General features: G+C 40.1%; 1 protein-coding gene across 2 annotated transcripts in view; it reads left to right on the top strand.

Moving 5' to 3' along the window:
- Positions 1–15,023, top strand: part of IL15 (interleukin 15) — a 115,886-nt gene that overhangs the window by 73,021 nt on the left and 27,842 nt on the right. For both annotated transcript variants that reach the window (XM_075849699.1, XM_075849698.1), the window contains exons 4-5: positions 6,902–6,937; positions 12,726–12,770. In XM_075849699.1, coding sequence (XP_075705814.1) covers positions 6,902–6,937; positions 12,726–12,770 — 81 coding nt within the window. The remainder of the gene's footprint in view (positions 1–6,901; positions 6,938–12,725; positions 12,771–15,023) is intronic.

Raw genomic sequence — 15,023 nt, 5'->3', positions numbered from 1 at the left:
TTTTTATTACATAAAACATATTCATTTTTGTAAGACATTTTTTTTTTTTTTTTTTTACACTTGGGGACTTGAAGGCCTGACCATCTGATCCCCTGTACAATACACTGCACTACTTATGTAGTTCGGTGTATTGTAAGGGTCAGTTCAAACATTGCATAAATACTGCAGATTTTCCGCAACGGAATTAGATGCAGAGAATCCGCAGCAAGTACAGTGGCAGCAAGGTGGATGAGATAAAACATATCTCATCCACACGCTGCGTAAATACAGAGCGTAAAAAAACGCTCAGAAATTGATCTGCGGTGCGTAGTTTTACTCTGTAGTATGTCAATTGTATTTGCGTAAATAATACTGATTTGTTGCGGGTTTTCCCCATTGCATTCAATGGGGAGGTAAAACCCGCAACAAATAGCAATTGTTGCCTTTTTTGCGGCGTGTTTACAGCGATTCCGCCACAAAAAACACAACTGAGAAAGAAAAAAAATCATATACTTACCCAGGAGTCTGTGTTTCTTCCTCCAGGCCGGGCTCCTAGTATGACATTTAATCCCATGTGACCGCTGCAGCCAATCACCTGCTGTAGCGGCAGTCACATCGGATGAAACATCATCCCATGAGGCCGGCCTGGATAACGTCCGAGGGCCGGCCTCCTGGGATGATGCTTTATCCCATGTGAATGCCGTTGCAGCCACACAGGCTGCAGCGGTCTCCTGCCATGAAACGTCATCCCAGGAGGCCGGCCTGCTAGCAAGCTGGCTAAGTGCTGCAGTATTCCTGCAGCGGACATTCCGGGAAAAAAACTGCACCACAGTTTGGTGCGGTTTTCTGCCCGTTATTCCCTGTGGCGCACCGGGCGGATACACTTTGTGCTTTTGCAAAGCGTATCCGCCTCGTGTGAACTCAGCCTCAGTCATTCTCCAATTGACAGTCCATCTAGACCTAATAGGCTTCCGTACATGGCCGACCAGGAAGCCATTGCTAGGCTTACTGGTTGCCCTAGCAACCATTGGCACACTGCGATGTGGGGGGCTGATGGGGTACTGTATATACTAGGCTGGTATATACAGGGATGATGAGAGTTATATACAGGAATGATGGCTGGTATATACAGGGATGATGGGGATTATATACATGGATGATGGGGGTTATATACTGTGATGATGGCTGGTATATACAGGGACGATGGGAGTTATATACAGGGATGATGGTGGTTATATATGGGGATGATGGGAGTTCTATACAGTGATGATGGCGCAACCATCATCCATATACCAGCTATCATCCCACTATATAACCCCCATCATACATGTATATAATCCCCAGCATCCCTGTATACCATCCTGTCGGGTATATACAAGGATGACGGGGGTTATATACAGCGATGATGGCTGGTATACACAGGAATGATGGCTGGTATATACGGGGATGATGGGGGTTATATATGGGGATGATGAGTGTTATATACAGTGATAATGTCTGGACCAGGCATCATCCATGTATGTAACCCCGTCATCCCTGTATACAACCCCCATCATCCCTATATATACCAGCCATCATCCCTGTATATAACCTCCATCATCAATGTATATAACCTCCATCGTCCCTGTATATACCAACGATCATCCCTGTATATAGGAATGATAGAGGGGTTATATACAGGGATGATGGAGGTTATATACAGGGATGATGGTTGGTATATACAGGGATGATGGGGGTTATATTCTCTGTCATTCACTTTGAGAGAGGTCTGCAACACTTTGTGATGCAAAATCCTTCGTCAGATGTAAGAGAGAAGATTAAAGTCTATGTACCTATATATATATATATATATATATATATCTCATGTGTATTCGGTGCAAATTTCTAATTCGCTTATATTAAAACTTATTTTAACTTTTTGAGATACAGCTGCATTGTATCCTGCATACAGAGCAGCTGTATCTAGCGCAGTGACCTGAATACGTCAAGGCCGGTGGGACTGACAGGTTCAGTGACAGTGGGTCCTGCGTGTCTCCGACACCTAGGATCCACCGGTTATCTATCACATCTAGGTTATAAATTTAGGCTTCGTTCACATCTGTGTCAGTACTCCGTTCATGGGTTCCATCAGATATTTCCGTCAGGGGAACTCATGAACGGAAACCGAACGGAAACCATAGCTTTCCGTTTGCATTACCCTTGATTTCAATCGACTGTGCTATTGATGCCGCGAAAAAATGGAAACCTTACGGAACGGAGACAAACAGAGACATTAGCAACGGAAGCGTTACCATTGAAATTAATGGTAATGCAAACGGAAACCTATGGTTTCCGTCTGGTTTCCGTTCATGGGTTCCCCTGTCTGAAATGTCTTGACGGAACTCATGATTGGAACCCTGACGCAGATGTGAACGAAGCCTTAGATGTGATCCGTAACAGATTCATCCTCCGTGTTACATGCCCACTGGGTTGGGGCCCACTCAGATATGTTTCCCCCCCCCCCCCCACTGTGCTAAACCCCTAGCTATGCCTCTGGGAACAGAGTATACCTAAGTGCTGAGTGTTGGACCTTTGTAGAATCTAGCGCCAGACACTCCTCAGGACTCGCTCTGCTACATCTATTAGAGTCATTGACCACAAAAGAGAAAAGATTAATGAACTACCCAGGTATAGATAAAAAAAATAAAAAAATGTTTTATTTAAATAATTTAAAATTGATTAGCACAAGATATGAGGTAGACAAACTATCATTCCAAACAGAACAGTACACATGGAAGGATAAGAGTAGGGCTCATAATAAACATTGCCCTGTATTCGGTAATACAATAAAGTAATAAAGGCTAGATCCCGGCTCAAATTATCTATCTACCTTCCTCTGAAATATAGCATGATACCACTAAAAATGAAAAGATAACATAAGAGAGTTAGAGGGGTACATTACCCATGATCCTGGATCTTTGCACCACGCCATGCCTCAACGTGCGTTTTACGTCACAGCTTCCTCAGGGGGTACTGTTCTAACTGACCCGTATTTTATATGTAATCCCATGTCCCATGTGACCTACTCCTGGCCAATCGTTACGTGCATGTGCAGGATCACTAATGCAGTGAATCCCGTCCACTAACGGCGCTCAAGCGTTTGCGTGCTGACATCAAATTGACGTGCAGTCATGCGCAGAAACGCCTAAAGAGGCTGGAGTGGGAAAGGTAACTCATGCCTAAATTTCAGGATCGTATGCGCATGCACTCTTCAACAACTACTGCCTAAATTACAAAATGTAACCACTTCACATATGACCTCTATAAATCGCTGTGGCGTAAGAGTTATGTGTCCCTAATAAACGAAAATATATGCCTTTCTAGTAACAACCAAAGGTCAGATGGTGCAGAGGCATTGTGAAAAGATACAGTAAAGAGAATTTAAAAAACATGTACATCCCCAGTTATCCCTCCAATGTTCTACATGTACCATCCCAACCATCATATACTATTATTCACTACTTGTGAACATCTATGTATGTTTCCCCATTTAATATATCATAAAGTGCATTTAAAGAGAAAAAGGATAAACCAAGGTCCATGCCGATATAAAGTGAAAAAGTGCATACATTGATTATAATAAATATAATCTATCTTAAAAAAAACATAGATATAAAATATATATTATACATATAAAGAGCAATCATATAAAGTGCATAGCAAAGGTAGTATATCCATAAAAAATACAAACGTGCAAAATACAAACCAAAAAAGCCTGATCCAAAAGTAAATGCAATGCGTAAATGTGTTGTTTTTTTTATGGAATCAATAGCACTGTCGACAAACGGAAACCATTAGCAAAATATCCGTCACCATTGAGGATATTTAGAAGCTATGGTTTCCGTTTGCCTTTCCGTTGAGGGATTCCCCAGATGGAAAGCACCTGATGTGAACAGGCCCTCAGTGAGTATGGCACAAAAAGAAAGGGGAAAGCGGTAGGCAAGGAAAGAAGGGATAAAGGGGAAGACCAGGAAGGGAAAAAGGACAAGGTAAACCACTGGTGGGTTGCAAACAAGGTCACATTGATCAACTAGTGTCTGAACAACGGGTCTGAAGTAAGCAATGAAAAATAGATCAGTACTGAAGAACAAGACATAGACCGCACATCCACAATATATACTTTGATATATAGCTGCTAGGCAACATTTTTAAGAACATGAGGTTCTTTGTTAACACTTAAAACACTTTAACCCTTTCCCGCCCCATGACGAAACTGTATCATGGAGCAGCAGGGGGGTGACCTTTCGAGCGGGCTCACGCGCTGTGCCCGCTCTATACGCTGCAGGCATCAGCTGTGTATCACAGCTGACACACTGCTCTAACGGCCAGGAACAGCGATCTCACTGTTCCTGTCCGTTTAATTATTTAAATGCCGCAATCAATAGTGACGGCGGCATTTAAACCATTAGAAGGAGGGGGCAGCCCCCTCCAACAGCCCAATGCCCCCCCACATAGCGAAGGAGGGGCGCCGATGGTTGTCATTGGCAGCCCCGGGCCTAGCGAAGGCCCCCAGGTCTGTCTTCTGTCTGCCTCTGCTAAGCCATGCCTCATTAGCAGAAGCCTGTAACAATTACTATATACTGCAATACATTTGTATTGCAGTGTATTGTACCAGCGATCTAACGACTAATAAAAAGTGTAAAAAAAGTTAAATAAATTTTTCAGTACTGTAAGGCTGGGTTCACACACACTATTTACGGATGTAATTCGGGCGTTTTAGCCCCGAATTACGTCCGAAAATACGGCTCCAAAGCGGCAGCAAACATCTGCACATTCATTTGAATGGGCTTTACGATGTTCTGTGCCGACGGTCATTTTTTAAAAAAGACGCCCGCGTCAAAGAAGTGCCTGTCACTTCTTGAGATGTAATTGGAGCCGTTTTCCATTGACACCATGGAAAAACAGCTCCAATTACGTCCGTAATGGACGCACCAAAAAGCGCCTGCACTTGCCATTACGTCTGAAATGCCGGAGCTGTTTTCTCCTGAAAACAGCTCCGTAATTTCAGCCATAACAGACGCTGCCGTGTGAACATACCCTAAAAAAATAATAATATTAAAAGTTCAAAAAAAAAACTTTTTCCCATTTTTCCCCTAGCACATTGTAAAAATTAAACAAAATTGGTATCGCCACGTCCGTAAAAGTCTGAAGAATTAGAATATACAATTATTTAACTTGCATGGTGAATGGTGTAAAAAAAACTATTTAAAACACCAGAATCGTTGTTTTTTGGTCACCGTAGCGCCCAAAAAATGTAATAGAAAGTGTTAAAAAAATTGTACCAATAAAAACTACAGCTCATTCTGCAAAAAATAAGCCCTCAGACAGCTCAATCGACGAAAAAATAAAAAAGTTCTGGCTGTCAGAATGTTGTGAAAAAAAAACAATTTTTTTTAACAAATAGTTTTTTCTTTGTAAAAGTAGTAAAATATATTTAAAAAAATCTATATAAATTTGGTATCACCGTAATCGTATTGAGACACACAATAAAATTGTCGTTTTTACCGCACCTGTGAGAGGCGTAAAAACGAAACCCAAAAACTTTGGAGGAATTTCGTTTTTTTTCCAATTCCACCGCACAAAGATTTTTTTTTCCATTTCCCAGTTCATTATATGGTACTTTAAAGAGGCTCTGTCACCAGATTATCAAATCCCTATCTCCTATTGCATGTGATCGGCGCTGCAATGTAGAGAACAGTAACGTGTTGTTTTTTTTTTTAAATCGATCATTTTTGGCCAAGTTATGAGCAATTTTGTATTTATGCAAATGAGCCTTTCTAATGGACAACTGGGCGTGTTTTCTCTTATTTCCAACTGGGCGTGTATTGTGTTTGTAACATCTGGGCGTGTTTACTTGTTTTACTAGCTGGGCGTTGTGAATAGAAGTGTTTGTCAGCATCATATGTCAGCATCATACACTTCTATTCACAACGCCCAGCTAGTAAAACAAGTAAACACGCCCAGATGTTACACACACAATACACGCCCAGTTGGAAATAAGAGAAAACACGCCCAGTTCTCCATTAGAAAGGCTCATTTGCATAAATATAAAATTGCTCATAACTTGGCCAAAAATGATCGATTAATTTTTTTTTTTACTGTTGTCTACATTGCAGCGCCGATCACATGCAATAGGAGATAGGGGTTTGATAATCTGGTGACAGCGCCTCTTTAAATGACGTCCAATAGAAACTACAGCTCCTTCAGCAAAAAATAAGCCCTCACACCACTCTACTGATGCAAATCCGCCGCAAACACGCCACTGATATTTGATGCAGGATTTACATCCCCACTGAATTTAATGGGAAAATCCTGCAACACATAAGCAGCGTTTACATAAAGATAATTGACATGCTGCGGAATGAATTTCCGCACCACAGGTCAATTTCTGAGCGTTTTTTGAGCACAGTATTTACATGGCATGTGGATGAGATTTGTTCAATCTCATCCACTTTGCTGCTACTGAAATTGCTGCATATTTTCTGCAATGAATTCCGTTGCGGAAAATATGCAGTATTTACGCAACGTGTGAACTGGCCCTTAGAGTTAGTTTATTTAGACAAGTCCGCTGGGATCTGAAGTTGTAGAGTATATTAAATGGTTCTAGGAACATTTTCCTACAACTCTGTGTAAAATTAAAAGCTTTTACTACCGCACACAAAATGCATGTACAACGGGAGAGCCATAGTGCTGCATTTTTTAACTGCACTGCTGTTTGCAAGTTTAATTGGGATCTTCGTCATTACCTTTGTGTCAACCTTGAGCTCTGATATGACAACCGACAGTATTTACAATGATTTATGCATAATATTATCTATAAGTATGTTTTGTATAAAATATTTGTATGTAAAATGATAACCCCAAATTGTGCTTTCTTTTTTAGATATTTGAAAACAGTGTATTTTGGAAAAAGAAATATGTAAGTTAATCTGGTTCAACAAAGTTTTTGTAAAGTTTTTTTAATTTTTAGTAGAGTGGCTGTGATAAAGATAAATGTAACTGAAAAACTGTTAAAAGTCAGTTTCATCCGCTGATGGTATAGTTTATGCAGCAATACATATTATCATTGTCGGCAGACATCTCCCTGTGTAAATGCAGACATGATGGAAATGCATGGGGAAGAGCGATCATAGTAACGATCGCTCGTCCCCATACACAACCAATCATAGCTCCTTGTGAAAGGAGCAAACGAGCGCCGATAAACGAGCTGTCTTGTTGATCAGCGCTCGTTTTCATGGCCCATAATGGCCAGTGTAAAAGGACCTTTAGATTCAGCAGAGTTCAGATGGATGTCTTGCAATAGGCATAGGTGACCACATTGGGTCAATTTACTGGCTCTTGCGCAGATCCTGATTGGTCACTTTATGTACTGCAGAAATGCAGATAGCTCTCGGCATCACTAATCTGTAGTTGAATATGGCTTCTAGTCCCCAGCTCTAAATCACATTTATTTTTAACTGTCCAATAAAGAAACTGGACTGGGGAGGGGTTGAACAGGAGACATTCCTGCCACAGAAGAGTACTTGTGCAAAAGAAAAGATAGCCATAGCAACCAATCAGTTTGCTGCTTTCAATTTCTAATAAAAAAAAAAAAATGTAAGCATCAATCACTTTGATTGCTATGGAAAACTCATCATCTTGTACTAGTTTTGGTCTCCACCATTATCTCCTAGCCAGACATTCTCTTTAACCTGTTCTTTCACCTTGAAGTAATGGTACGTCAAGGACTTGAGGTAGTTCGGCACCTTGACATACTATCAGAGTGATCTCGCAGGCACTGCCACTGTGCCAGTGAGATCGCCAGTAGGGGCATGGCTGTAATACATGGCCAGACTCTGGCTGTAGCTGCTTGGATAAGAAATGTACTGAGATTGCAGCAGTTATCCTCTTCAGTGTTGCAAGGGCACACCCTTGTACCAGTGATTGCTGGCTATGGCGCCACTATGGAGATTGCTGGATACCTGATAAAGATCCTCATAGCTGTGTTTTTTAAATGTCTGCAACGGCAAATCAGTGGCATATTTTTCTATGTACAATAAACTGAAAATAAAGTTTAGTTAAAAAAATCATACAAACAATATGGTAAAAAAAAAAAAAGTATTATATATTATATTTAATAGAAATAAAATATAAAATAAACCCCACATGTTTAGTATTCCCATAACCGTAACAACATATTATAAATACTATAAATATATATGTATTTTAGGTCAGCAACGATTGGCAAAAAAATCTTTGAAGCAAGAAAACACTAGAAACTGGTTTGTTTTCCTGAAGCTTAGACAACCGGTCATGGTTTTATTGGGAATTGCCGCATTTTTGACTACACGTTTTTTTAAAGTTGTGCACACGCAAACTCAAAAACTTTTCAAGGGAAAACAGCTCCTGATTTTCAGATGTTTTTTAGCAACTCGTGTTTTTCGTGGCGTTTCTACGGCCGTTTTTGGAGCTGTTTTTCTATAGAGTCAATGAAAAATGGCTCCAAAAACGGCTCGAGAAGTGACATGCACTTTTTTTTCACGGCTGGTTTTCTACGTGGCCGTTTTTCAAATCGGCCGCATAAAAAAACGGGCCATCCGAACAGAACGCCGTTTTTCCTATTGAAATCAATGGGCAGATGTTTGGAGGCGTTCTATTTACGATTTTTCGGCCGTTAATGGCCAGAAAAACGGGCGAAAATAAACCATGTTATCATACCTTAATGGTACAATACAACTTGGAGTCCATGCAGCAAAAAGACCCCGTGTGCCCTAGTTTTAGTCCTAATTGGGTTAAAATTGTAACATGGTTCATTATGAGCATTTATACTTTCATATGATTGAATCTAACTAAACTAATAACACACAAACTGTTGTACTGTTCATAACTTTTACAATGCAGGAAGAAAAAGTAAGTGAACCATTAAATGTAATAACCTATAGATCCACCTTTATCACCTCGACAAAATGTTTCCTGTAGCTGCAAATAAGATTTGCACAAAGATGAGGAATTTTGGATCATTCCACCCTGCAAATGTATTTCATTTTATAAATATTTCTGGGATGCCTTGCATGCACAGCTCTCTTTAGGTCATGCCACAGCATCTCGATAGGTTTAAGGTCAGGACTCGGCCATTCCAAAGCACAAATCTTTTTTAACCATGTTGATTTACTTGTCATTGCCTTGTCTCATCACCAAATATCTCTTCAGCTCCTGCAAAATGTTCCCTCAATGATTGCAATAAGTCCAGGCCCTGAGGCAGAAAAACAGCCTCAAATCGTGATGCTCCCTCCACCATACTTCACAAATGGGATGAGGTTTTGGTTTTGACCTGCAGTGTGCATCTGTGCTAAAAAGATCAAATTTTGTCTCATCTGTCCATAAGTATATTATCCCAGTAGCATTGTGGCACAGCCATGTGGTCTTCGGGAAACTTAAAGGGAATCTGTCATCTCCGAAAGCCCCCAAAATAACAGTAATTCGTAAATAGCTCAAAAGACGCTGATTCAGAATCTGCAAGTTTTATCTTTTTGCTCACTTGCATTTTCCCGCTGTAAGCACGCAAGTCTTCTCCATTATATCGCTGAGTTTAGTAGTCCTCTCTATGCATCAGCATCTAGTGAGCTTACAGCAGGGGAATTCTATTGAGTAGAAAGATATTTACGGATTACTGTAGTTTAGGGGGTTTCAGAGGTCTCTTTAAGACAGGTCACACACCTTTTTTTGGACAGCAGCGGCTTCCCTCATGGTGTCCTTCCATGAACACCATTCTTGTTCAGTGTTTAGAATGGACACATCAACAGAGGTTTTTGCCATTTGTAGTCTTCAGTAGATATTCTGTAGTTACCCTTCTTTTTCACTTCTTTCCAGATTGCCCGTTCTCTTGGAGTGATCTTAACAGGAGTCTAACCGTGAATTGATGTACACCCAGGTCTTTAGCATTGCTTTCGTAGCCTTGTCAAACTTCATGTGTCTCTATAATGTCTTTTGAGTTTTTCTGAAAGTTGTTTGCCCCGAGTGATGTTTTACACTAACTAATCAATCTTGAGAAAACAGATTTGTCAGTCACCAGGCTTTGTGTGCCTTTATGTAATGAGCAAAGCATGTGTGAAACCCACACTTCCAATCTCATCTTAATTGAAATACCTTTTGCCAATTAGCTCTTGGAGAAGTCATTAACACAGAGGTTCACTTACTTTTTTCACTGCACTGTGGATGCTTACTCAGTGTGCTCAATAAAATATATACTAGTTTAGATTTTGTTCATCTATTATTGTGACTTAGATAACAATCACATTTTATTAGTAATCAAAGCAGAAATCCAGGTTATTTACTTACTTTTTCTTGCAACTGTAGCTTGTGAAATTGCTACTGTTTTTTTCATTGCATGTAAATTTTAACCACACAAGGACTAAAAGCTGCTTGTTAATAATTCTAGTGTATGACTAAACATAGCAGGCAAAGTGATTTCAGGGGACATCCATTAATCAGCTAGCATAGCAAGGATTGCTTTATGATGGTCGCTCATATGTGCAGGTCAAAATAAAATATGTTTAAAAATAACAGCTCTAGTTTCTAGTACAAGCATGAAACTCACACAGGAATTAACAGTTCAGTTCATTATATCAGTGCTGATGCTGTTTGCCGATAAAACGGGCTTCTTTCCATAGCACCTCTGCAGTTCCTGCCATTAACCTTGCTACACAACAATAGGAGAGAAAGCTCTGCGTATGTAATAACTCACCACTAGTACTCTGGCTTATTCAGGGCAAAAGATCTGCCGTTATGGTATAGATGCTTTATTTTTAGAATTGTTTCCAGGGCTTACTATAGTACTCTCAGTAACTGCACCATTGGGTTTCCCCCTAAGTGTAAGTGCACACGATAACGACCATTACGGCTGAAATTACGGAGCTGCCCAATAACCGTATTGTTATAGGTGCTCACACAATAATGGAACCAGCAGAAGGTCCGCACAATAATAGTGCTAGCAAAGGGCCTGTCCATTTATAGGGCGATATTGAACCCACGTAATAGCCAATCACAAAATTGATTAAAAAAAAACACTCAGCAGGTTACAAGCGGCTGCTCAAAGTCTCTCTTCTGGCACGGGTCTATTTGCCTACATGATCAGCGCCGGTATAGTCCTGTTAGTTCACCAGGAAAGATCAAATACAGCCGAAGATCTCTCACTTGCCTGATCTGGCTGGAGATCTCTCCTAGTTGAGATGAGGCAATACTGGGTTCTATGCTCTATGTGCCCCATGAGTTTTATGATTAATGTGCCAAACCAACCACAGTCTCGGGGAAAGAAGGGAGACTTCCCTTGGGGGCTGGAACTTTTATGACGTGCACTCTTATGGGTCGCTCTGGCTGTCATTATAGGGGCATAGTTTGAATTTGGAGTGGAGTTTGTGGATACAAATATTTTTTTCACATTTCACTACATCTCCCTGAAAATGGTTCTTAAAAGTTGGTAACTATGCTCTATGGCTACTATAGAGCTTACAGAGTGGCTGCTGTCTGGTGCTTAGAGACTGTCATTGTAGGATCAATGGTTGTTACATGGTACAGACTGGCTAGCTTATTTGTTGGCATCATGCATGACAAGTTGTGTGCTATGTTCCCAATGCAATTGACCTTTTAATCATCTTTGACTTTGTCTGTACAGGTTATGTACATGTAATTGCTTCCCTGTGTATTATCTGCCCTGGGCCAGTCCCTTTAATTATGTTGACTCCTTCCCATTGAACAATTACAAAATATTTTTTTAGGTTAGGTGTCGGGAAAGCTGACAACATGCTTTCTTGTAACTATAAGATGTCCAATAAAGTACTTTACATGTGGTTTGATAGTATAGACATTCCTATCTCTGTTAGAAGTCTGGTTTGTACACCATGTAGCAAGAACCAATTAGTTGTAATTTACCATTAGCTGAATGAATTCAGTTACATAAGTAGAGTAAATGTTATGACCTCTTATTGTAATAATTCTAGCTAATTAATGTTATAATTAATACACATAGTTCGATTTTAAGTGAATATGAAATATACTACGGTATATTAGAAATCAAGTAGTCTGTATTCAGGAGCCTAAAGGGGATTTCCCGCTATCATCCTATCAATGATAAATGTCAATAGGACATGTCATTAATGTCTGTTCTGTAGGAGACAGACCACTGTAAACCCAACTGGCACCCAGAACAAAATATCCGTGGCCCCTTCGGCTATTTTCTTTCTTCTTCCAATCAGGTGCTGTTCAGAGAGTCACAACACAGACTGAATCAAGTGTTGCAGTTCCTACATAGTGCAGGGTAAAGAGTGTTGTTGTTCAAAGGAAAAAAAGCTGGAAGGGGCCTCTGCAATTTACCTAAGGATGTAGCCATCACTGAACTTTCTGCAGCGTGATATCACACAACAAAAGCCATTGAAAGTCATTGAAAAAGTCAAGTTAAAGGATCTTTCAACTGTGTATTTAATGTGTTAAAAGTCAAGATAAAGACGGCTACATCTGTAACACTGCTTCCTCCTTCATCCTAAGCAATGGAAGGGTTTTGAACAGTCTGACCTCTAATGATCAGATATTGATGACATGTTTTATTAATATGCTATCAATGTTTTTGGTAAGATATGTCTTTTTTCATTTTTGGCCCTTTTTAAATTTTTGCAATTAATTATTATTTTATAGCATCATCTTCTAATTATTTTAATGTTGTATTTTCACTGCAGCGAGTGGATTTAAGGCTGTATACTGCAAGGATTGACGATTATACTGTAAGTATATCAATCACGTGAGCTTAATCTAGTACTTATGTTTGTACCAAAAGCTTTGCCAAGAAGACCACCCCCCCGCCCGCCATACAATTTTCTGGGTATTGTTATTTTCAGGATTGATAAAGCTTCTTTTTCCGCAAAGAATGTTCTTAGATTGTGAAAAAACGCTCACAGATACAGTCATGCGAGAAACGTACAGACATTCCATATAAAGTTATACATTTTTAAGATCTGTGGACATATCAATAATTGATTTTTATTCAAACAGTATAAAGATGAAGGTGATGTAATTGAGCAAAAACCACTAACAAATTGAACTTACAATAATTTATTAAACAAAAAATTCACATAAATGCCATTAACTTTAGTGGAAACCGTTATACTGCCTTAAAGCCCTAAAATTATAATTAGGTTTACGAATTCTGGTTCAAGTGATTTGAACATAGTAATGGTTTTGTTTTCTTTGCCGTGATTATTGCACAATAGCTGAAGAAAACGCAGTGGTTTAGCAAAAAGAGCAGATCAAGATACTGGAAGTTGCCTCTAAGAATCCCCAGAATTGAATCACAGGATCTACAGATGGCCCTTGCCACAATTGATGTCATAGTTCATGAGATTGCAATGAGAAAGATGCTGCATAAATTAGATCTACATGTTGGGTATACCAGTAGGAAGACATCATTTCACCAGAAGAACCTTATATAACTGTAAAGCCTGGTGCTTGAAATGTTAGGTCACAATCAGATGTGTCTGATTTGTTGTGGAGATTAAAAACCACGTTCACACACAGCATAAAAAATCTGCGCCAATTTTAAAACATGCTCCAGATTTTCACATCCACAGCGTGCCCATTATGAATTTGTAGCAGATTTTAGTAACACGTCAAAACCCTGTACAGGAAGCCTATGCGGAGCCATACAACTTCCATAAACTGCTGTACAGGCTCCATCGAATTCTGTATATACGTAAAATACTTATGGAGTCCGATGCAGCATGCCGCAATTTGTTTTCTCTCAGATTTGAATGAAATTCAAGGCATGTGGAGGTACAGTAGAGGGCTCATAAAACAGAGAGGGCTCTCAAAACGGAGTTGTAATACAACGGTCTACATGAGCCCTTATGGTTTGAGACTGCCTTGCTGCATCAAGACCTTGGCAACTTGCTATCATAGAATCCACTATGAATTCTTCATTGTACCAGAGGGTGCTTAAAAACAATGTCAGAAGATTGGAGATTAAGATCCCTAAGGGTATGTTCACACACACTAATTACGGACGTAATTCGGGCGTTTTTGCCCCGAATTACATCCGAAAAATGCGCCTCGATAGCGTTGACAAACATCTGCCCATTGAAAGCAATGGGCTGACGTTTGTCTGTTCACACGAGGCGTATATTTACGCGTCGTTGTCAAATGACGGCGCGTAAATAGACGCCCGCGTCAAAGAAGTGACCTGTCACTTCTTTGGGCGTAATTGGATCCGTTATTCATTGACTCCAATGAAAAGCAGCGCCATTTACGTCCGTAATGGACGCGGCGTTCAAGCGCCTGCACATGCCGTTACGGCTGAAATTACGGGGATGTTTTCTCCTGAAAACATCCCCGTAATTTCAGCCGTTACGGACGCTGTCGTGTGAACATACCCTCACAGTTTATCCCGAGTTGTGCTTGAACTACAGTGAAGGAACCTTACAGTTTAGCCAGAGCGAAGCTCGTGTGACTTTAACTGCAGTGTAAGTGCAGAGGGAGCCTCTACTCTAAAGGCTCTAGCTTCAGCAAAAATGTTTTGTCTTGTCTAGCCCGAGCTAAGAAAGGTTTAGGCAGCATTTAGGGAGAGGAGCAGATCTGTGATTCTCCTCAAGTCCCTGTATGCCTTCAGATGACCCGATGCGGTAGGGTAGCATGGACTTTAGTTCATGATATCACCCTGATGCATCAGTCAGGGAGCATATTTGTTGGCTGATTGTCACATATGGGGGTCTTTTTTTTTTTCACAACCCAGTCATTTAGCCCCTCAATTTTTCCCCTTACACAATGTTTCATTATTGAAAAAAATAATAAAAAAAACTACACTACGCATCTGTAACATCCCGTACTATAAAAATGAAGACATTATTTTTTACGCACGGTAAACACAGTAAAAAAAAAACCTGACAGAATAGCTGTGTTCTGTTCATCTCATCTCATACATCTCTGTTATAAAAATAATCAGAAAGTAATATGTACCGAGACAAAAACAAAACAAGACGACTTTT

The sequence above is a fragment of the Rhinoderma darwinii genome, chromosome 1 (genome assembly GCF_050947455.1).
Source record: "Rhinoderma darwinii isolate aRhiDar2 chromosome 1, aRhiDar2.hap1, whole genome shotgun sequence".
NCBI classification, from domain to species: Eukaryota; Metazoa; Chordata; class Amphibia; order Anura; family Rhinodermatidae; genus Rhinoderma; species Rhinoderma darwinii.
The sequence above is the reverse complement of the archived record's forward strand: the minus strand, read 5'-3'. Positions and strand labels throughout refer to the sequence as shown.